We start from the raw sequence: 24,157 nt of genomic DNA on the forward strand, positions 1-24,157 counted from the left end.
AGATCATTGTGTTTATTTTAAGAGGTTGGATGATGATAGTTACATTATTTTATATTTATATGTTGATGATATGCTTGTAGCAGGGTCTAACATGGATCACATTAAGAAGCTGAAACGTCAATTAGCACATTCATTTTCTATGAAGGATTTGGGGGCAGCAAAACAAATCTTTGGTATGAAGATTTGTAGAGATAGGAAGAACAAAAAATTGACATTATCTTAGGTTGATTATATTGCGAAGGTGTTGCAATGTTTCTCTGTGGAGAATGCTAAAGTTGTCAGCACACCATTACTTGGTCATTTGAAGTTGACTAAGGAGATGTGTCTAAAGACAGAAGAAGAGGAGGATAAGATGTCGAAGGTAACTTATGCTCCAGCTGTAGGAAGCTTGATGTATGCTATGGTATGTATAAGGCCAGATATTGCACATTTAGTGGGAGTCATTAGCAGGTATATGAGTCATCCAGGGTTTGAGCATTGGAATGTAGTAAAATGGATTCTCAGATATTTGAGAGGAACATCCAGTAAGTGTTTACATTTTGGGGGCTCTACTACTGACTTACAAGGATATGTTGACTTAGACTTGGTAGAGGATATTGATACCAGGCGGAGTAATATAGATTATGTATTTATTGTTGGTGGGGCAGCAGTGAGCTGGGTTTCTAGGTTATAGAAGGTGAATGCTTTATCCACTACAGAGGTAGAGTATGTTGCTGCTACAAAGGCAATCAAGGAGATGATATGGCTGCAGTTCTTCTTGGAAGAATTGGGACACCCTCAGAAGGATAATTATTTGTTTACAGATAGTCAGAGTGCCATTCATTTTGCAAAGAATTCTGCTTTGCATTCAAAGGAAAAACACATACAGTTGCAGTACCATTTCATTCGGTTAGTTTTGGATGATGGATAGTTAAAGCTGGACAAGATACATACCGATGACAATCCAACAGATATGATTACAAAGGCAGTGACAAGGGAGAAGATGAACTCCTCTTCAACTTTGGTTGGTTTTCTAGACTAAAGAGAATAAAAGAACAATAGAGTCCAGGGTGGTTTGATTTAGTGGGAGCCCTATGTGGTAGTGGTATTGCTACAAGATTAGTCTCCAAGTGGGAGATTGTTGTCTAGTGTGGAGCTTGATCAGTCCCCAAGTGGGAGATTGTTAGTTTGTGGTGACTTATTATCAAAGTACTGTAGATACTTCATAATTCTTTGCGGTAAAAATTTTTGGGCCCTATTTTATCTAGATTTTGGGCCGACATGTAATAATTAATTATAACCCTAAAGCGGTAAAAATACTTGTATAAAAGAGCTTAGGGTTAAGGATTTTCATTGAGTGTGATGTGATAATTGTTTCTTGCGGTGGTATTGCACTATAAAGGATTACAGATTGTAATTAGGTTGTAATCAGTGGATCGTAATAATATTGGACTTGTTGTTTGGTGGATGTAGCCTAGGGATTGGGTGAATTACGTTAAATCTTGGTGTCTTGTGTTCTTTTCTATGCGATCTATTATTTTCTAATATTGTTTATATTTACATGTAATTGTTATTTCTGTGTAAGGTTAATCCTAACAAATTTTGTATAAATTAATACTATGGTGTCACCTCTTTTTTATATCTATGTGCACGTACATAAATATGTATTATATTGAAGTGATGAGAGTGTCAACCATAAGCCATTAAAGGTATTTACTTTAGTTAAGTTAAAATGTCTAATGATTTGATGTTTATTCAATAGCTCATGCGTGTTCAATGATTGTATCTTGTTATACAAGTCACTAGGTCCTTATCAAGATAGTTAGAGGTCATACCTATTTATCAGATAAATGGACTAAGGTAGTACCCCATTCTGTAGATCCCGTTAAGCAATACTTCTCCCCTTTATCTGCTCCTGAAATCACTCTTGCAACATTTTCCACAATAATAACAAGTTCCATGATAAATCCATAATAACAATTAATATAGATATTAGTAAGGAAATTAGTTAATAACCATAATTTCGAAACCAAGCAACTGCTAACTACTATCATCATCATATGACAAATAAGGGATATTAAACAGTTATACAAACTAATTGATGACAACCAATTCCATAGGATACAATAGTAATATTTAACCACCCTTTTCACATGAATAGGAAAGAAAAATCCATTCAACTCAACGGCTATAATAATTTAAATTAGGTCAAAATTCGGGATGTAACATTTAGTAAAGATATCTGCTATTTGTTCCTTTGTACTAACATCTTGATTTCCTTTTCTGCAACCTTGTCTCTTAGAAAATGATACTTTATAGCAATGTGTTTTGTCTTTGAATGTAAAATTGGATTCTTTGACATGCTTATTGTGCTTGTGTTGGCACAATGAATAGTAATAGGTTTTGGAAACTCAATGCCTATATCCTTTAAAATCTGTTTCATCCAAATGATCTGATTACAATTGTTTGCTCGTGCCATATACTCTGCTTCTATTATAGATTGTGAAATACACTCTTGTTTCTTGCTTAGCCAAGAAACCAATCTTCTTCCTCGAGAGAATGCACCATCACTAGTACTCTTCATATGGTTGACATTACCTGTCCAATCTGCATTACTGTATGCACAAAGAGTGAAATCATACGATTTATCATACCATAACTCAAAATATGATATACTTTTCAAATATTTGAATATTCTTTTTACTGTTGGCTAGGTGTGTTTCTTTAGGGTCTGGCTGAAATCTTGCAACAATTCTAATTGCATTTGCTGTATCTGACCTTGTGTGAGTTAGATATTGCAATTCTCATATCATTGAATTGTACCTTGTTTGCATTGCACTAGGAGGCTCATCCTTACTTGACAATTTGCATCTTGTAGCCATAGGTGTACCAACTGGCTTATAGTTCTCTAATCCAAATCATAGACATTTCAAATTCATTATTCATTTCCTCCAAAAATTTGTCACTAGCCTCATAATTGCCTCCAAATACAATATTATCGAAAAATACTACAATTATCAATAAACCATCAAAATTCTTGCTCAAATACATGTTATTGTTTTGCATTACCTTTCTTGAATCCCAAGCTTAGGAAGTGGTTGTTTAATTTTGCATACCATGCTCTAGGAGCCGATTTCAGCCCATATAATGCCTTCTTCACTCTGTAAACCATGTCTTTTTCTTCTGTAAGTGCAAAACCATCTAGTTGCTCAATGTAGACTTCTTCCTCAAGTTGGCCATTCAAGAATGCTAACTTGACATCCATTTTATATAACTTAAAGTTTTCGTTAGATGCATATGCTAAGAACATTCTTACCGCTTCAAGTCTTACAACAGGGGCAAAAGTCTCTTCAAAGTCAATTCCTTCTTGTTGTCACTATCCTTTGCAAACTAATTTTGCTTTGTTTGTTACTAGCATTTTTGTGCCAATAACATTCTTATCTTTAGGTCTAGGTACGAATTCCCAAGTCTTATTCTTTTTTATTTGATCAAGTTCTCTCATATTTTTCATTCAATATTTATCTTTGCATGCCTCATCTGTTGTCTTAGGTTCAAGTTGTGAGATCAAACATATTTCTTCATTTACCTTGTTCCTTATCATTACTCCTCTAGTTGTGCTTCCAGTGATCTATTCCATAGGATGATTTCTTGCAACATATTTTGGTGTCCTTTGCTCTTCTCTAGGCTCTTGTCCAAGTTCTCTAGTTTCCTCAGTATGTACCTTCAAATCATTACCTATCTCATAGAACAATTCTTGTTTGACATTTTGATTATTAGGCCTTTGACTTGTGCTTGCTTCATTATCATAATCATAATCAAGTATTCTCTCTTGTATCCTAAATTTTTCATAAACTCTTACATTTGCACTCTCAACTATCATTCTCTATCTCTAATTATAACATCCGTATGCTTTTCTCTTCAATGAATAACTAAGAAATATACCTTGATCGCTTCTAGAATCAAACTTTCCTATGTCAACTTCTCTCTATATGTAGCATTTGCTTCCAAAGATTCTAAAGTATTTCACTGTAGGTGTATGCCCAAACCAAAGTTCGTAGGGTGTCTTATTAGTAGCTTGTTTGATCTGAACTCTGTTCATAGTGTATATTGCTATAGTAACTGATAATGAGAGTACTTCAAATTCTTAGATTGACATATTGACACCTTTGTCATTGATGTCAATGAGGGAGAATAGCACATGAAAAACTCATATATGTATAGTATATGTATGGGGGAGAGTATTCAAAAGAAAGAGAATTACTATGTTACCCCGAGTTTTCGGTACGGGGACAGCGGGACGGGTTTCCGGGACGACAATTTTTTTTGGCTATTTTGGGGACGAGGGGGTTGGGGGGGGACGACAAACAGGGATGGCTATATATATATAATATAGGGAAATTTTAAAATATACATGTCATTCATATGAAACTAAGCACAAAGCATGTCATTTAAACATTATAGAACCATAACATACAACATTTGAATGCCATCTAGGAAATAATAACTGATTTTAATACTCAATTGTCAAAATGCATATCAATATCAGTGAACAATATCATAATGATAAACATGATAAATTTGAAAATCTAAATCTAAATATGCCTAAAGCTATATGCTCAAAGGCTAGACGACTAACATAAAGTAATAAGTATCAATGTATCATAATCATGTTCGCGTTCAACATAAAAAACATAACATAGAAAATGAAGCAGACTGCTGCTCCTATTTTGCCTCACGTTTGGAGGTGTGGGGTCCACCTCGGCAACCTAGTAAGGAGCTTTAAAATTATTCTTTAATATTTGCTTTTAAATTATTTGCATAAAAGAAATTAATTATTTTTTTAAAAATTAAAAATAAATAAATTTGGGGACAGCTAGCTGTACTCGGTATGATTGGGGGACATCTAGGCATCCCCTTTCCATTTCAGGGACGGGGACGACCAGCCGTCCCCCTTTGTTCTAGCCGTCCTTGAGTTTCGGGGATGTCCCCTAGTAATTTGCCTTTTTTGGGGACGGCTGGGGGATGTCCCATACTCATCCCCTTGTCCCTTGGACATCCCTGTTTCCGAAACTCCTGTTTTTAGGCCAGGTATGCATCCCCAGAGAACATAAGAGAATTGAGAATTGATGTCAATAAGGAAGTATTTAGAAAGTTAGATTTGGTTGATTAATTTTTGGGAGATCGTTAGGATGTTGGCATTCATGTTTTTTCATCATATGTTTCCATCAATGACAAACTTGTCATGAGTGCAACACATAAGCATCCAACCCAAGTTCCAACTACTTGACAATCTCCCCTTAATCTTAACAAAAGGATCATTATACATGTCTGTAATGTCCGTTCTTAAGATCTTCTTGATTTTGCCCTAAATTAACAATTCCAAACTAACTTAATAATAATATAATCAATTGCAATAGGTAACATCCTACAACACAATGATAAGTTGCGAGTCTCTCATCTGGGAGGTCTTGGTTTCGAGTCTACTCGAACTTAACAAATAATTGGGTTCAAGTCTACTCAAACTTAACAAATAACAATAATTAATCTCACCAAATAATAATAATTGATCTCGACTTCTACCCATTATCTATAAAAAAAACAATTGCAATGCTTAAAATTGGATAATCCTGGTAATAAATCTTGCAAACAATAGAAGTAGGAATATGTGATAACAACTAAATTTACAAAGTATTAACATTAAATATCAAGATTTCATGATAATGTGTAAATCCATATGAACATCAATCATATTTATTTTGATGTACCTCAATAGCATAAATAAAATTTCCAAGGTATATTCATATGGTAACCATATCTACAAATTTATTGAAAATGTTTGCAAATTGTAATCTCAAGGATGGTTTTCTTTGTATTGCAGAGCACAGGTGAATTCCCATCAATCCATCTCGTGGTGGTGTACGTGAGAAAACCCTCACATGTAGATTAACTTGTTTGCCTCGTGGCCCACAAACACGGTAGGTTAGCAGGTTCATTCCATCTCTTAGTCGACCTTGGAGGCTGCTATGCTTCTCAATCAAGCCTATGAACACTTATTTGCCTCCCAACTCACAAATATGGCAGAATTTTTGGTCCATCCATTTTGGGGCGGTTTGCTTGATAAGATCCTAAAGCCTAGAGGCATGATTGGATTTCTGGTCCTCAGCAAAGCATGGCAGGATTTCTTGTTCATCAATCTTGGGATTGCGTGCTTGGTATATCATGAAATTAGAGGGTTGACCATCCTTCCTATTTGCAAGCTATTTCTAATAAAATTAAAACTGCTTTCCTATAGGAATTGGGTAAATGCATCCACTAATAAATAATCATAGAAGAAATGTTATAAAATTGCTCACAAATAAAAATTACTTGATTTCTTTGAATTACATCTGTATATCTTAATTAATTCTAATCCAATATTATATTCAAACTTATCACTAATTATGAGGAATGCTGAAGCAATATTATTTATTCCTTACATGTTGATTTTCCTTCTTGTTTTTTTAATTCACATTTGATTTCTTCCTCTAATGAGGCTTCCTCCTTTTATACCCTCCAAGGCAGGAAAGGTCTCAATCCTTAGTCTTAAAAAGAGACATGTTATACAACTGTCATCTTTCTACTTTGCATCTGCTGCCCTTCCTGATTGAAGTAATCAAGGAAAACAAGGGGCTGCTTTTTACAATAATTTCTGCCGCTAAGGATGAATATCTCTATAAGGAAAATGCTAACTGATTATGATTATTATTTCTCTGCTTTCCTTTAAGAGGAGAATGGTTAGATTTATAAATATGTATTTATTTATGACGAGGATTTGATAGTCCATGCTTCTCTAGATTGCTTTGTCCTCGAGCAATTTTAAATTGGGATGATAAATTTTTTTGGTTCCTTTCCAAGTGGAATCTTCTGTAGGGAATTGTACCATTGGGCACGGGTGGCGTTTGATAGCTCAAGATGTAACCATCCATTCCCAACTATCTGCTCCCATGGGGCAGTCAAGTGAGGAATAGGATCCCTTCCCGCTTCAGTTGTTAGTCAGGTGGGTGGATCACCGCTAATGACCTAGCTGCTGGCCCTACCATTTTAACCCGAGCCCTACAATTCTATGGGTGATGGCCGTTCGATCGAACATTCCTTATAGCCGCCCCCCGGGTGCAGCGGCGAATCATTCCAAAAGATGCAGAGAACAAAGCTAAATGGTGTGTAGAGGCCTATAGATAGTAGGGGCTTATCGATGTGCGTGCATAAGAGCATCAAGAATGAGTTTGTTCCATAACTTTCTATCTAAGATATTAATGATGGCCTTGGGTTACAAAATTAATTTCCTTGTACTAGCAAGCGGGGGCAATTGTTGACATGGTATCATGTTGACCTAACACCCTCTCAAGACAAGAAACATGGAAGTAACTTCAGCTCGTAAGAAAGTTTGTCTATCCTTTATATAATCATATATAGGCAATAGAATCATGGCTTGATTTTTTAACACAAGCACCCTTGACAAAATATTGTTTAGAAAATTGAGTTACTCACTTGAGCTGTTGTTTCATTTCTTCGATCAGCATACATCTTCTTTTGGTTTTACGCATGGTGCAAGTTATTTTTAGGTGCATTTTAAATGGTTATACTTTGTTGCATTAAGTGTCTAGCTCTCATAACTATTAAAATAATATATTTAATATAATGGTCATGTAAGGCTCTATTTTTAGAGATAGATATTTTTAGTGCTTTATGTTGTTTTTTCTATGCTCATTTAACCATGGGTACTGATTTGTCCTCCCAGCCATAAACACCCCATGATTGTCTTCCTTGAGCAATGCTTATTATCCATAAAGCAAATTATGCGTAATGTATCTATGCCTTTTGTGGTGCCCTTTTAACTAAGAGATGCCACTCTTCCAAGTGACTCCACTTATTATATTATTGATATAATATAATACTTTAACATTATAATAATAATAATAATAATATCACATAATAATATAATTATATTAACTCACAATAATAATAAATTAAATATAGTATCAGTATAATTAGTATATGATAATAATGATACTATCACAACCTTTGTGTTTTCTACTGTTGGTCTGAAGGAATTGGGACCATAGCTACAATATTATTAACACTCCCTCTTAGCTAGGGAGGAATCCTTCTTGATAGCTTCTAGTGCGTCATCCTAACACAATCCTCAACACTCCCTCTTAGCTAGGGATGATCTACTTAGATATTTGAGTTTTAGAGTAACGTCCACCATGATTACTCCTGAAGGATGTGATGTAGGTGCATCTTGGCTGTAAGAGCGATCTTGCATCGACCAAAAATATTTCATTTTAGTTGTTTGAATAAAGGTTGTCTTAATGCAGAGTTGTTGTCTATGGAGGCTTGCTAGTCTTACAAGCTCGAAATGGCCTAATTTTAGAGGTGGATGTTCATTCTTGGATATTTCAGTCTACCAGTCGAGGCTCAGTGCCATATCATGAGTATTCATGGATTTATTGTGGATTTTGGTTTGCAATTTTGGTATAAAAACTTCAGGCTCATTGTTGAAGGCCTAAAAGTGCCCGAAGGAGGCTCGAAAACTCCATGGATGGGTGCCTGTGCAAATTTGAGCTTGTAGATTAGAAGCTAAGGTTTTCGAAAAGTGGTTATAATAGCCAATCAGAGCAATGGTTCGAGAGTTATGGCCTTCCGAAGTTCGGCTGACCAAAACTTCCAAAATAAATGTCAAAAATGTATTTGGTTGACTCTATATGTATTTTTAGGGTCTATCGACCCTAGGTATTGAGTTTGAGTATCTAGAACCTTCCCGGGTGGCATAAAATTGCCTATTTAAGAAATGCCTGAACATTGTCTAGGACAACGCTGGGTGATAGTTCACAGCTTTGTCTTGTAGATTATTGTAATGAAGACGCCCATGCTGGTTAGCATACTGTAATTCTGCATTTGCGGCGATAATAAGAAGCCCATATTCTATTCTCGCAAATTGTTGTTATTTCTTTTTTCCCTTATGTGTTTATAGTATTTAGGGGAGCACCATTCATCAAGATGGCTCTATAATGGTGGCTCCATCATGGCTGTTCCCATGAATGCAAATTTTGGCAAACACAAGTGTTCATCATAGAGTCACGAATGTGATGTCGGCACCTTATGATGACAGTTACTATAGCTACTCCAAGAGGGTGACTTAACACCAATGTTTAGTCATGGAGTCCCTCACATGATCACCATGGCTACTCCTAGAGGGTGGGTCCATCATGGCTACTCCCATGAATGGAAATATAAATTAGCACAAGTACCCATCGTGGAATCACTTGACGTGATGTTTGGTGACTCAACACCAGTGTTTAGTCGTGGAGTCCCTCACATGACCACCATGGCTACTCCCAAAGGGTGGGTCCATCATGGCTACTAGGAAATATAAATTAGCCCAAGTACCCATCATGGAATCACTCAATGGCTCCATCATGGTTGTTCCCATGAATAGAAATTTTGGCAAACACAACTGTTCATCATAGAGTCACTAATGTGATGTCATCACCTTATGATGATGGTCACCATAGCTACTCCCAGAGGGTGACTCAACACCAGTGTTTAGTCATGGAGTCCCTCACACGACCACCATGGCTACTCCCAGAGGGTGGGTCCATCATGGCTACTCCCATGAATGGAAATATAAATTAGCATAAGTACCCATAATGGAATCCCTCGAAGTGATGTCTGGTGCCTCAACACTAGTGTTTAGTCATGGAGTCCCTCACATGACACCATGGCTACTCCCAGAGGGTGGGTCCTCATGGCTACTCCCATGAAAGGAAATATAAATTAGCACAAGTACCCATCATGGAATCACTCGACGTGATGTCATCATCTCATCATTACATTCACCATAGTTACTCCTAGAGGGCGGATCCACCATAGCTACTGCCAAAGGGTGGAACAGGGCTTTCACTTCAAGCTTCTCTCTCACAGAGAAGAATGCATTACAAGGGCTGACACCTTAAATTTCTCCATTTCAGAGAAAAATGCAACAAGGGCTGATGCCTCAAATTTCTCTCTCAAAGAAAAATGCTAAGGGCTGTTACTTCAAATTTCCCATTCTCAGAGAAAAAAGCTACAAGGGCTGATGTAGTCTGTTGAATGTGCCAATTTAATTATGTTGTAATTGGGTTGTTAGTCCACAATGAGTAGCTGGCTAGTTGGCTGTTCCCAATGGTCAGTAGTTTTAACCGAGGACTCCTATATATGTACTCATTTTGTTGTGTTAGGGTTGTGATTCACCGTGCATGCATTGCATATCAAATTAAGTGGTATAAATGCTCTATCTTATTGGATTTATACTTCCCATTTTATGTTATGTAGCAATATCTTATGTTCAGCAAGTTATATTCTCGTCTTCTTTAGGTAGTAAGTAACATCACCTTAGTTGAGTAAACACTGACATTAAATTATAAAAAATAGCAATAAAATAGAATATGTTTGAAATTCAATTAGGTTTAATGAATAGTCAAAAGGCTTGAAACAAAGAGTTGGTACTCCCTCAAACAAGAGATGTAAAAGGGCGATCATTTTCTTTGAGGATGACATCCATACATAATCATTATTGAGTAGATCATCAGTTGTGAACAAAGTTAGCAATCAGTCAATCGATAATAAATTATTATTCTCAATGGTAGTAATGAAAGAAGACAGCTCTATTCTTGTGAAGGGTGGCAACTAGTTTTGTGTGAAGGATGGTGACTTCTCCAAGAAATTTATATAAAGGGTAGATCATTTCATTGAGAGCATCATTCAATAAACAATCAATTCATAAAGGAAACAAGGAATGATTAATTTGGGAATATAATATTACATGATTCTGCAAGTAAACTAAATTATGTTATCAAGAGTGGTGACAGCGTGAGAAAGGGTGTGACTCTTTCATGAAGAAGATATATATAATCATTTCAAACATCAATCTTTCAATCCATCATTTAAAAAATTAAATATCAACCATTTAAACATTAATTGTTCAACATCAACCATCCAAGACAACAATTTAGAATATAAACTCAGCAGAAATTCAGAAATACTTGACAATAAAAATAATTCCGAAAATCAATCCAAGCAATAACCTTTTATTAAATTCCAGATCAACACGTGGGGCACACAGTAGAATATTAGTAGGATAGTTTCAGAAAGTGCCGGGGGTGTAGGAAGGGTAGGGAAGCTACGTAACTACCATTCCAGATGCCCTTTTGAGCAGACTCAAAGATTTTTAGGGTTTCAGGTGCCTGGCCTGTTCGTACAACACCAAACCCTAAGTGGGCCAATTTACAAAAGAACTAGGCTTATCAGCAACTTATGTTTTGAAAACACCTTCAAATGGATTCATTAACACTTCAACTCATCACAAGAGCTTCTTCAGATTCCAACACACATCCTCATAGCATTGGTTGTACAAACAATTGAACTCCTGCAAGTATTTGTTCACTGTTGTTCTTCTTCCCTAGCCGGGCTATGGCAGAGCTCGCCTAGGGTAAGAGGTTAAAAATAGCAAAACATAGTTTCTGAACTTCTCAAAAAGGGAACATAAAGTACATGGGGTCTACTATCTATCCTCAAGAGGAGAATTCAAGATAGGACCATTTTATTGAGCCAAACCTTGAACAGGCCAGTAAACTGGCCAGAAGAGCTTGAATTTTATTTTCCTAATTTAAATGTACAAAAGCCTTTACCAAAACACGAAAATCAAGAGAACAAATTAATCTAACTATACACAGTGCAAAGTGTGAAGATTTAATCCATTAGGCACTAGTTGCAATTGGACTATGATAAATTTTCCAGAAAACTATGCTGCAACTGTATCGTTCAATCTTCACTACACCATCCAATCTCTATACATTGTCATAGGAGGGCTTAAAAATGTCCACTCATTGTGATCCAACAGTTGGTTTGGGTCCCTAACTGTTTTGGATTGAAATAATATTTCTTGCAAATGTTGTCATGCAACTTTGCAGAGTTGCAAATGTTGTCATGACAACATTTTGACAACTTGAGCAATTTTCTATTTCCCTTTACAACCTTGACTCCTACTGATGCAGAATGACATGAAATTATCCCTTAAGTATGTCTAACATCAATATACCTCATTTTGTGTATTTTTGAGCTAATTTGCCTACTATGCCAAATTTGGGTCATATTACAACTTTTGGCCATTACAATGACAAATTTTTGCCCATCCTTGGCAATGTCAAACAAACACATCTAAAACCTTCATGGACTCACTTTTTGGACTCTAGGATATTTCTTATTCAAACCATGACCCTTATAGGGTCTTACACACCAAAATTTTGAGGGTTGTGAACACATAACCCTAGGCGTTCCTGCACCAGACGGCTTCTAAAATTCAAGGTTTTGTCATGCAAATTGCGTCTCACAATTGTAGGCTTCTTGTGCTTGGTGTTCACATGAGCACAGCTTATCACGAGAATATAGATCTGAATATCATGTCTCATCTTTGATCTTTAAGACCTGTAATGAGGCTCTTTTTGGATGGCCCAATTTGACTTATGATGACCATTTATTTGCAATTGTGTGACTTCTGTTATCTGAGCGAACATGTGGCAACATTGTTATGTTATAGTCTCTTTTCTTACATAAGTACCTGTGGGAAAAGTGAGTGACATGTTCCTATATGTAATACAGAGAAGAAAAGATAGTCCTGCTCAGGTTATATTTTAATTTGAGAATTATTACTTGTTTGAATGTTGCTATAACATTGAAAAAGTAAGGCAGATTCGTGCTTTGGTGTCTTCCTTAAGGCTTATATTTCAAGTAGGAGTTAAATGCATGGTTGGAATGAATATCCCAATGATTCTTAATGCTTCAATACTTACATAAGTATTGGCCATATCATTTGGAATACTACAAGGGCAATGGTAGGGTTTTGTATTCAATATTTCATTGCTTGTGAAACTGGCATTTCCTTTATGGCAACATAATGTCTTAATTGCTGTCAGCAATTATCAAACTATGAATAAATCAAAATAAATATTTTTTGAGTACTTTACACATTTGCAAGAGATTGATGCAATTTTGAGTTTGATTTTGCATTATTTAGATGTTTATTTTTTGTATTGCTTTCTCATCTATGGTTAATGAAATAATAATTGATTCATTCAGGAATTAATTACAAAGGAGACAAAAACTCCTTAAAAAGAGATTACAAGCGAAGTTCTAAACAGAAACAAAAGACTGAAAAGAAACATTCTAAATAAGAACTAACCACGAAATGGAAACATCCTAAGTGAATGACCATTATAGAAACATTACGTGATTCCTTTAACATCCTCTCTTAATGTTCATTCTAGTAACTACCCTATAGAAAAGTTGACATAATATGCAGGTTCTTCCTATGTTACCCTAGGTTTCTGGGATGAAGGGATGGGGAAATTGGTTTCTAGGATGGAATTTTTTTTTCTCTGAGCAGGGTACGACAGGGGATGGCAGTGGGAACAGCTATATAAAAAATAGGGAAAATTTTAAATTAATAGGGAAATTTTAAATATTCATATAAAAACTTGAATAAAGCATATGCTTATATGAATTATAGAACCTTAACATATAATGTTTGTACTAAATAATTTAACTTTAGAGTTAACACGAGAGTGGAAATATAACAAATTATCAGAATTGATTCATTGAACCATTAATTTTACAGGACAACCACTGAAAGGTTTCCGGAAGTTATTGGGTTTCCGGGACGTCCCAGAAACAGGGACGGGTCAAACTTTGCTGGAAACACCTCCCTGGGTAACACAGGGTTCTTCAAAAGGCTCTATTACATGAGCCTGCTTTGGAGACCCTACCTGGTTGAACTTCTGATCAGCCAACCGACCAAGTTTACCATAGTCCTTCCAGCATGATATTGGGTAGTAAAATTATTTCTCGTATACAGAGACACGAGGATCAGCTCCAAAAATCATCAAAACCTTTTTTTAGGAAAAATCCAGAACGATATTTTTTGTTTATTAAACCTTAAGATAACAGAAAATCCACGGCCAGAGAAAACCAAGATTTTTGGGAAAAAATGATTAAAACAATAAAATCCTTTAACATCAGAAAAATCATGATTTTTGGGAGAAAATCATGAAAACAAATGCAGCTCACAGAACCCTTCTTTTCTGTAAACCCTAGGTGCAATTTGCAAGAACCTATTATTGTTAAAAATCATCAAAACAAAGCATTCAGATTGGAGATCTAAGAAAAAACCCTATGTGCAGCGCAAAAGAACCAGAAAGTTCCTTTTGTGCAGTTTTGTCAAAAAGAAAAAAATGTGGGGAACAAACTGAAGTTTTGCTAGGGAAAATAGTGTGTGCCCTGAGAAATAAATGATGCAGTCTGTAAACTTCTTCTGGGCTTTAAAGTAGCTTTAGAAAAAACAATGGAAATAAAATCACAGCCCAATCGTGCCTGCAAATCCATTGCTCAACATAAAAAACACCGCCCATAAGTAGAAATTAAATTCTTCCACAGATTTTCACTTGACACCTAGAAAAAGAATGCAAAAAAGCTCACAATGATGAAAATGCAGAAAACTCTTGATCTGGAAAACAAAAACTGTTCTGAAAACATTATCAAAAAACTTCTACTTACGATTTTTTATAAAAAATCCAAGTTGCTGATTCGGGTATGGATACGGGGTTAGAGTACGTGGGTATGACAAATTTTTCCCCCTTTGTGGATTCCGGTTTGTCTAGACTCTATATATGTATGTATTTATGTTCAAACATCTAAGTTATGATAACCAAAAGAAGAGTGATACTCATAAATCCATATTGGCCAATAAAATTATAATTAAATAATTGTAATATTGTATTACTAATATAGTTTCAGATTACATGCATTACAAATTTACATCAATCCGAACATGATCAAAAAACGTAACGATTGGCTGGTTTATACAAATCTATCAACAATAATATACTCAGATCTTAAAATAAAATAAAAAATCAATCCTTGACCTTGAAATGAATCGAAGTGGGTTTCTGTTCGCTACTGTCATAAAGTGAGGGCATTACATAGACCAATTTTAACTTGAATAATATTAGCAAGCTGTTGCAAGACACTATCTAAAGCTGATACAAAGAGCATGCTGATGAACAAATGAGAAATACATACATAACTGACCTACTGCCTTGGGGTACTTCCTGGGTGCCCATGTTCATTGTGTGTCCTTCTATGAAGGACCCACAGAGAACCCATGAAGTACCCTGGAAGAACCAGTACCAAAACTGTACCATTACCAGGACCCGGGCCTAAACAGCACTACCCGGCAACTGAGTAAAAAATTGTAAAAAACTACTGGAACTTAATTTCAGGTATGAAACCACGAATTCTAAAGTTTCTATAACAAAACATAAGACTGAAAAGAAACATTCTAAATAAGAACCGAGTATGAAATGGAAAGATCTTAACTGAATGGCCACTATAGAAACATAACATATTTCCTTTAATAGTTAAATGGCCACTTCATTTTTTAATGCATAATTTTATAACCATTCAATATTTTGGTTTTTGGCGTATTATCTTTGCTTCTTGTTATTAAAATTTGGATTCTATCTGGACATGTATGAACAACTCTATTTAATTTTCCATGGTAAGTCTTGCCGGAGCTAGGGCATGGCACACTGATTATGCTTCCAGAGCAATATTGTACTGTGAAAGACTCCCAATTTTTCACCTTATCATGAGCTGTTTTTTATGGCGTTAGGTAGGTTAGCAAGCTTGAGTTAGGATGACACTGTTAAGGTGGGATGTAGTTTTGTGATTATATGAAGTTTACCACAAGGTCTTGAAGATGCATGATTATGCTCAGGAAAGTATATTAATTGGTCACTGGCTTACAGGGTAGTAGTATGCTATTTTTATGCATTTGATCGCCTTGGTGTTGAATGGGCTTTGGGACTGTGGGTTGCCAGGGGACAGTTGTTCATGTGGTAGCATGAGTTGATTGGTTGCGTGGGTGGCCTCAGGATTTAATAGTTGATACTATCAGCTGTATGCTTTTCTTTTGGCACGAGAAACTCTTGCAACACTTACTTTGCTGCTTCTTGTAGTTTTCTGAAAACCAAGAGAAAATTAATGTCTTATTCAACTTGGCATAGCTTATACCTTTTAGCTCTGTGGTGTAACATGACTAAACTACTGAACCGAAAGAATGCAAATACTAACATACAAAATTTAAGAAGAAAAACATTAAAACATTCTAATCTAATTTTTTTTACTAGAGATATTACTAATAAATCAATTTGCATCTTTTAAATGAAATAGGAAGCTTATATTAAGGAAAGATATCTTTTCATTTATCGGTTCTATCTAAATAACTTCATCAATCAAGTAGAAGAGAAGCTTAGAAATTTACTGTGATTGTATAAGCATTTGGAAATCACTCCAAATTCCTTTGTCCCTCAAGTGTAACAATGAGGGAAAATACCATCATAGTTTTTTACTTTTTACCTCCCAACCATGGATCTATTGATCTTCCCACGTGGTTCAGCCCTTTGTAGTGGTGTAACACGATTGATAGGTTAAGCCATCAAAGCCCAGTGTTTGGTTCCTACACAACTCTAATCAGTTACACACCCTATCTACTCCTAACTAGTATGATCTCTGACTAGTTAATGTATCTCGACCAACTGAACTTATTGAGACTAGCATAACATAGCGTCGTCACCTTGGCCAAGGTTTCTAGTTGCAAGTGCAATTAAGACATGAAGACTTGTTCAAACCCCTACATGACTTGGTTAGACAACTCGCATCTTGATCTAAGAAGGTCATTTTCGTTCAAGATTCACAACTCAACTAGTCCTACGCCTAATCTTTTAATCTCTGGATGCAATGGAACAACAATGAAATTCATTTTCTTTTTCACACTTATGTAAGGACATACTTATCATTAACATCTAGTAATGTTAATCAATTGTTCTTGGTTGTTTATTGTATTGATTTACCAAATTATTGTTTCTACTATATGTTAGCTTGTGGTCTAGGTTTGCTTTCCATTAAGCATTACCTTGGATGATAATAATCCTGGTATGTAAAGGGTTAAGTGGACGTTTCTTACTCTTCATGCTCTCATGAATGTACTGTCTCTTCCCTTCTTCATGCATCTACATACCGATCGTCTTGCCACTTAACCCTCTACACACTGGTTTACTCTTACTAGTAAGTGATTTCAGATACTCTAGTGTAAATATCTCATTACCTCATGATTTCAAGTTCCCTATACATTGCTCAATGTTATCCAGAATAGAATTACATAGATGTCCATGACAGATTAAAAGTGTCTCTAGTTGACTCAGTAATCAGGTCTAGAGGTTGTAGTAATAGAATGGAAAATATCTCATTTGGTTTATATTCAATTCTAATTTTCTTGCAGAAATATCCTTTACTTTGCTTCCAGAACAGCGCTATAATTAGCTTACAAGTGATCTGTTAAACCACTATATCATTTTTGTCTTTACATTTGACAATAAGAAAAACATGATCTGCTGAACAAGCATAAATAACCTCTAACCAGCGGTCTAGTATGTCTGCTGTAATTCCTTCAGGAATATGATAGTCAGCTGTAATTCAGCTTTAATTGTAGACAGGATTATGTTATTCAGCTGTAATTCAGCTTTAATAGTGGACAGGAATATGATATTTGGCTGTAATTCCTTATGAAAAATAGAAAAGACATTAGCTACAGTTCGTGACCAGGAAATATGTTTTCCTTTCTGGCTTAGGTTGAAAGATCGTTCTGCCAATCCACTCTTTACTTTCACAGCTGCATCTCTGTCTCTTCCTGTGAGAATGAAAAACCTAAAATGACATCGTGTGAGAGAAGTGTCTGTGTTCTAACACTAAGCTTTCTCACTGCCTATATAATATTTGGACTTCAAACTTTTCCCCATTTTCCTCTTTTAAAACGGTTTTGGAGATTTTACTTGATTTGCAATTTATTTCACTGAATTTGGGAGTTTATTATCAAATCTTCTCTCACATGCATTAATATCTTCACTCTGAAGGAGTTGCAAATACCTTTTCTCATCATTGCTTAAGCCTTGGATTTTATTATCCACATGGCTGAGTAATATCTCTTCCATGTGCATTCATATCAATTTCCCAATTTCTTAATCTGCAGCAAGTGCTGTTTTACATATTAAATTACAATTTCATTTATCCGATAAATTTGGATTTAATTCTAAGATATCTTTTGGCGTTGCACAACGAAGAAGCAAATATCTTTAAAGCAGCCTTAACACTCGTGTGGCCGATAACTTATATGCCCAAACTTGTGTTACCCCAATGGCATTCGGCCATTTGTTATATCATTTATGAATGGAATATGATATGAATTAGACCGTACTATTTCTTTAGTGAAATTCAACTACATGTGAAATTACAATTTCATTTATCCGATAAAATTAGATTCAACTATTAGATATCTTTTGTTGTCGCACAAGGAATAAAGAAATATCTTATAAGCAGTTTAAAAATATAAATGTTAGTGCAGCCTTTACACATGTGGCCGATAACTTATATGTCCAAACTTGCGTTACCCCTATGGCATTTGGCCATTTGTTATATCATTTATGAAGAGTATGATATGAATTAGATTGTACTGTTTCTTTAGTGAAATTCAATCTTTCTTAATTGGGAATAGGATTCAATACTTATGTTTACGTGTATTCATTTTTGTGTTTATTAGTTTAATAATGCACACATTTAAAGCATGTGTGTTTATACATACTATGTATATACCCATATATTTCTTATATAAACAAAATGAATTTATTAACAAAGTATTAAGATTAAATCCAGATATTTTGATTAATTTAACATATATTTAGAGGTTTGTAAACAAAGGCTAAACTCATGTCATAAGTCTAGTTTAGGTGAAACCCTAATCACTTAACTATCTAGGTTTGATAGATATAGAAACCTAGAACACAATTCACTTTTTTGGGCTTAGTATCAAACCTGACCTAGCCAATGCTTACAAGTTAGGAACTTAGATAGCTTTTAATCTAAGTTACCGATTCAAATGTGGATTCCGAAGCCGATTCCGAAAGCGGATACGAGATGTGGGGACTTTTTTTTTCAATGCAGATGCAGGAGGAAATGTGTATCTATATTGAAAAAATGTATATAAATATATATTATATATATAATATATGCAAAGAAATGCAAGAAATATCAAATATACTAATATATGCAAAGAAATGCAAGAAGTATACAAAAAAAAATTATTTGATAGTATGACTATGAATCTATGATACTTAACCCTTTACTAGAATTCAAGATATTTCAAAATTCATATGATATATCAATTTCAATATGTGCTTGTCCAACATTAGCATTTAGTCTTAGACAATAAGTTCAAATGGACCATGTTCAAGATTCCAACAAAATAAAAACATAGTTAATGATTGAAGATTCAATCAATCAGAGTTTGACTCTGAATCATAAGGATTCGCAAGAAAATCCACATTCACATCATCATCTCCAACTGCTGAAAGATCATTTGAACCAAACATGGTTCCACTTATGCTAGATGCACCACGTGCCACGCTATCATCATCACCGTCTCCAATTGTAATAAGATCATGAAGTGTTGCATCCAAATCTGCGCACTCAGGGGCTACATCCCAAAGCTTTAATTGCCCCTTCCTTGTAATGATCATTCTTATGTGACAAAAGACACAAGTTGGTGTGGACAAAGACCAAGTCCTCAGCTTTCTTGGAGCTCAATTGGTTGTGCTTCACTAAATGAATAAAGGAGTATGTAAGGAGTATGTACTCCAATTCCTTTCAGCAGCAGAAGAACTAGCAACCTAGATAGTTGTCACAAAACATACAAATGAAAAGCAAATTAATTTTAAAGAATGTGTGAAACACTAAATTCTAGAATGCAAGTGTAAACATAAAAGTTTAAAGCAAATTTAGAAAACAAAATAAAAAACTTACTTGTGATGGGACCTTGATTGCAAGAGGTTGAAGATGCTTGAAAGGTTGACCATACATGTACCACCATGTGATAGCTCCTATTCTATTTTGGTCCTTTAGTGCAAATGGAGAATGCCTTAACCCTAAAGCAAACAACTCAAATTCTTCCCTCACCTTTTCATGCATTTCTTCCAGTGGGAAGAGTCTTGTAAGAGCTTTGTGGCACCCCTCAGCAACCTCCTCATCCGCAAATGGTGCAACTCTACCCACCATACCAACTAGCTCCTCACTATAGTACCTAGGAGATAAGGCATATGCAAGGAGGTGCAATGGGGTAGTCATCTTATTCCAGCGATGGTGGATAATTGCTTGCACTTGTTTGCATAAGGCTTCCCATTGTGTGGGGTCACTCTCATGTGCTTGTATAGAATGTTTTACCTTCTCAACCATGGTGTCCATGCCGTCATACACATCCCCCAAGCAAGTTGTATTTGTATTAGCAAAACGGAGCATAGTCATGATGGGCTCGGTCAAATCCAATACATATGCCACACGAGCCCACCAACTCTCATTCAAGATCAAATCCCCGATCCTTTGTGCTCTTTCTGAATTTGAGATCAACCATACGTCCCATTGATTACCAATGACCATTTGGCTTAATGCAGCTTTTACCTTGAGGAGTCGTCTCATAACAATTGTATGAGATGCAAAATGGGTATCAGCAACCTAAGCAAGTTAACAATATGTCAATTGACAATATAATAATAAATTTTAATTTTTAATTAAATTACAAAACCGTGAAATTTAGTAATTAAAAAAAATTAATTTACCTTCAGCAACTCCAATTTGGAGTATGTTCTAAAAATGGATTGTGACACGTGATGGTTGGTCACAAACATCTGTATGTCCTCCCCCCTCTCTGTATATTTTCTTCACCCACTATACTTCAGTGCCAATCCTCTGCATGATCAAGTTAAGGGAGTGAACAGTGCATGGGGTCCAAAAAATATGCTCATACCGACTCTCAACCAAAGTACCCGCACCCCTACAATTTTTGGCATTGTCTGCAACCACCTGTATCACATCCTCACTACCCCCCATCTCGATGCCCTTGATGAGAATTCTAGAAATGAATTCGAAATCCTTCACTTGCCCCTCACAATCAATAGCCTTCTCCTTTGGGGGAAACTGCAATCACATTAATCAGTGGCCGATTTCTTGTATCCTTCCAACCATCTGACACAATAGTTAGATTCGAAGTTTTCCAAGATTTTTTGATTGGTTGAAGGTCTTTCTCTCTAAGTATCTTCTTTTTTTGCAATAGAGTGCTATGCACCTTTTCATACCCCAGGCTTGTGTAGTCAGTGGGTGATTCTTTGGTTGCTGCCACCATTTCCTTCCAATATGGCGATCTCACCAAGTTGAAAGGAAGCCCATTCACATAGAGGCAACGAGCAATAGCTTCATTAGTGCAGTCTCTTGCCTTGAATTTTAAATGTGGTGTGCAATGGGCCTCTTTTTTGGGTACCATTTTTGCCTTTGCACATTCCAAATCCTTTGCCAGCAGGGCCCCATAAAATGAAGCTTCACTCGAGAATATGAGCTATTGAAAGGTTTTCCTTTGTTATTTTGACAATAATTGCACTTTCAATAGTATGAGCCACATCCTAAAACTTGTGATATTTGTGTTGTATGTCTCCACAAAGATGAACCTATATCAATTTTGAAATTATCAATCCCTCCCCTCCTTGGCCCCCACTGAACTTTGACTAACACTACCACTAGTATCCATTCTTGCCTAGTTTTTTGCAACCTATTCTATAAGAAAATAAATAAATTTTAATTAGGTCTTAACAACTATGAACATCATGCATACAAGTGGAAAGAAGGGAGAAAAAATGACTAAAATAGATACCAAAGTTGCTTCTATGTATCTTTCAAAAAAAAAAATTGAAAAAAAACTATAAAGAAATCTTCAAGAACTTGAAAAAAAAATCAAAAACTCTAAAAAATTCATCTAAATACTCAAGAATGGGATTGATCAATTACCTTGAATGATTTAAACTCCTTTGAGAAAGCTATCTCTCCCTCTTCGATTTATCCTCTTCAAAAATGCTGAACTTGGCTTCACAATGACAATGAAAACTAGAGACCAAATGAGAAGTGGTTGTAGGTGCAAACAAAGTTCCAAAATGAGTTGTGGATGCTTCAATATCCACCTTTAGGGTTGTTTTAGGGTTTCATAGCAAAAAAAACCTAAAAAGGCAATTACAACACATGTTTAATTGGCAACTTAAGTCTTATAAAATGTTTTTAATGGTTTTTTTTTCACTTTACCAGTTGTAGGGCCTGTGGATGCTCTAGGATGCGTCTTGAAGCCCTGCGTATGCTGCCCGGAAGCCAGCCATAGGCTCCCGGTTGCGTCTTGAAGCCAAGACGCATTGGGGAGCTTGCGGCCAAGACGCATCCGGGAGCTTGCGGCTGGCTTCCAGCCAGCATCCACAGGGCTTCAAGACACATCCCAGAGCCTACGGCCGGCCAGCACCCGCAGGGCTTCCGAACACATCTCGGATCCGTCTGCATCCGATGCGGAAGCCTCTGCCTTCTGAGACGAATCGGTATCCTAGCTTTTAATTCATGATCATGTTTACCTTCCCTTCTTGATGATACCTTTCCTACTTTCTCGGAGGATTATGATCTCCCTGCAACCACTAGGTCAAAGAAATTTAGTTAGCCCAAAATCATTTCCATTATTTAACCCGTGCAATATGTGTAGATGTAAATCAAAATTATGATCATAACATAAAATCATTCCACATATACTGTATAGATTATGAACCATTGTTCCATTGCATTTACATGAAATCAAAGCATCTATTTATAATTTAATCAATACAATCATAACAAAGCATAAGTGAACAAGAGGATTGTAACATGTTGCCAATGTGGGATAGTAGTTAAGAGGGATGTGACATGTTGCCATAATAGAACAGTAGCTAACAGTTCTCAGAAGGTATTGACTGAGCCAATAGTTGGCTATACATGAGTAGCAAGATTCGTTTATAGTTTGGTTGTCATCATTCCATGTTGCTTTGCACCTACATTGTTGAAGGATGGAGATCCCTGTTAGATGGACTCTTGCAAATTAAAAGTTAAAAATTTATGCAATTTCTGCAATTTAAGGGAAAGTATTTGTAGTTTGCACACTTTTGTGTTATTGATTAGACCTTTTTGTTGAATTGCTTGAATTCTGCGTAACTTGAGTATTGCTATTGTTTTTTAACTGGTGCAGAATAACTTGGAAGATGTGTACAGTCTTCTTCGCTTTCTTCGTGTTGAGCCTTGGAGCAATTGGGGATGGTATATTTAATTGCCTGGTCCCATTTTACCTTAGTAGCTAGATTATATATTACTGTTCTGTATGTCCAGAGATGATCTTGTACATACTCGTGTACCTGCTTTGATTTTATTTGAGCTTTTGAAGTTATAAATATTTTTTCTAGGGCTCTGTTTCTTCAAGGAAATAGTATCTGCATAAATCTGTGATCAAAATGATATTGGCAGCCTTAAAAGAATAAGTAAAATGGATAATGTGTATATTTTGCTTCTGCCTTACATTTATATATTTTATAAAGAAACATCAAATTTGCTTATGCATATTATGTGACAGGTGCTTCTCATGCCTGCTACGCTTCAGAAGGCTAATAAATTAGAAACGCATTGTTTGTTTGTTGATGTTTGTAGATATTGTAATAAGTGGATATAATATGAATTTTGTGTGGACTTTGGACATGTTTCAGTCTTGCTGTAGTTAATGACTTTCATTTGTTTGGATGGTTGACAAATGTGCAATGAAATCAAAGCAATTAGAATGTTCTTTTTAATATTCATTTCTAGTTGTACGGTTATCAAAATTTATTTTATTCTCCTCCCTTTTCCAGGCATCTACCCAAGCAAAACCATATGTCATCTATTTGTATTTAAATGATTTTCTTACAGCTTCACAGCACACCCAAGGCATCTTGTTTTGGCATGCACAATATTGTGCCCCATTTGATAGCTGCTAATAAGATTATGTTGTGTTTTTTTATAGATATAAGGATGCTAACTTCTTTTTTACATTGGTTAGCAATAAATGAACAGAAATGACAGACTGACATGGAAGAATTACAAAAACAAAAAAGAACATTTACACATGTTAGAGGAATGGTGA

At 35.6% G+C, this 24,157-nt stretch overlaps 1 protein-coding gene across 3 annotated transcripts in view; it reads left to right on the forward strand.

Annotated features, from left to right (window-relative positions):
• The window catches only part of RAD5 (DNA/RNA helicase protein), an 81,572-nt gene that overhangs the window by 14,056 nt on the left and 43,359 nt on the right, over nucleotides 1-24,157 (forward strand). For all 3 annotated transcript variants that reach the window (XR_016359262.1, XM_089811865.1, XM_089811866.1), the window contains exon 12: nucleotides 23,237-23,304. Coding sequence is in view for 2 of the 3 variants with exons in the window: in XM_089811865.1 (XP_089667991.1) it covers nucleotides 23,237-23,304 (68 nt within the window). In the remaining variant the exon portion in view is untranslated. The remainder of the gene's footprint in view (nucleotides 1-23,236; nucleotides 23,305-24,157) is intronic.

Source organism: Cupressus sempervirens, chromosome 11, assembly GCF_028749045.1.
Source record: "Cupressus sempervirens isolate cs-2001-9-10 chromosome 11, ASM2874904v1, whole genome shotgun sequence".
NCBI classification, from domain to species: Eukaryota; Viridiplantae; Streptophyta; class Pinopsida; order Cupressales; family Cupressaceae; genus Cupressus; species Cupressus sempervirens.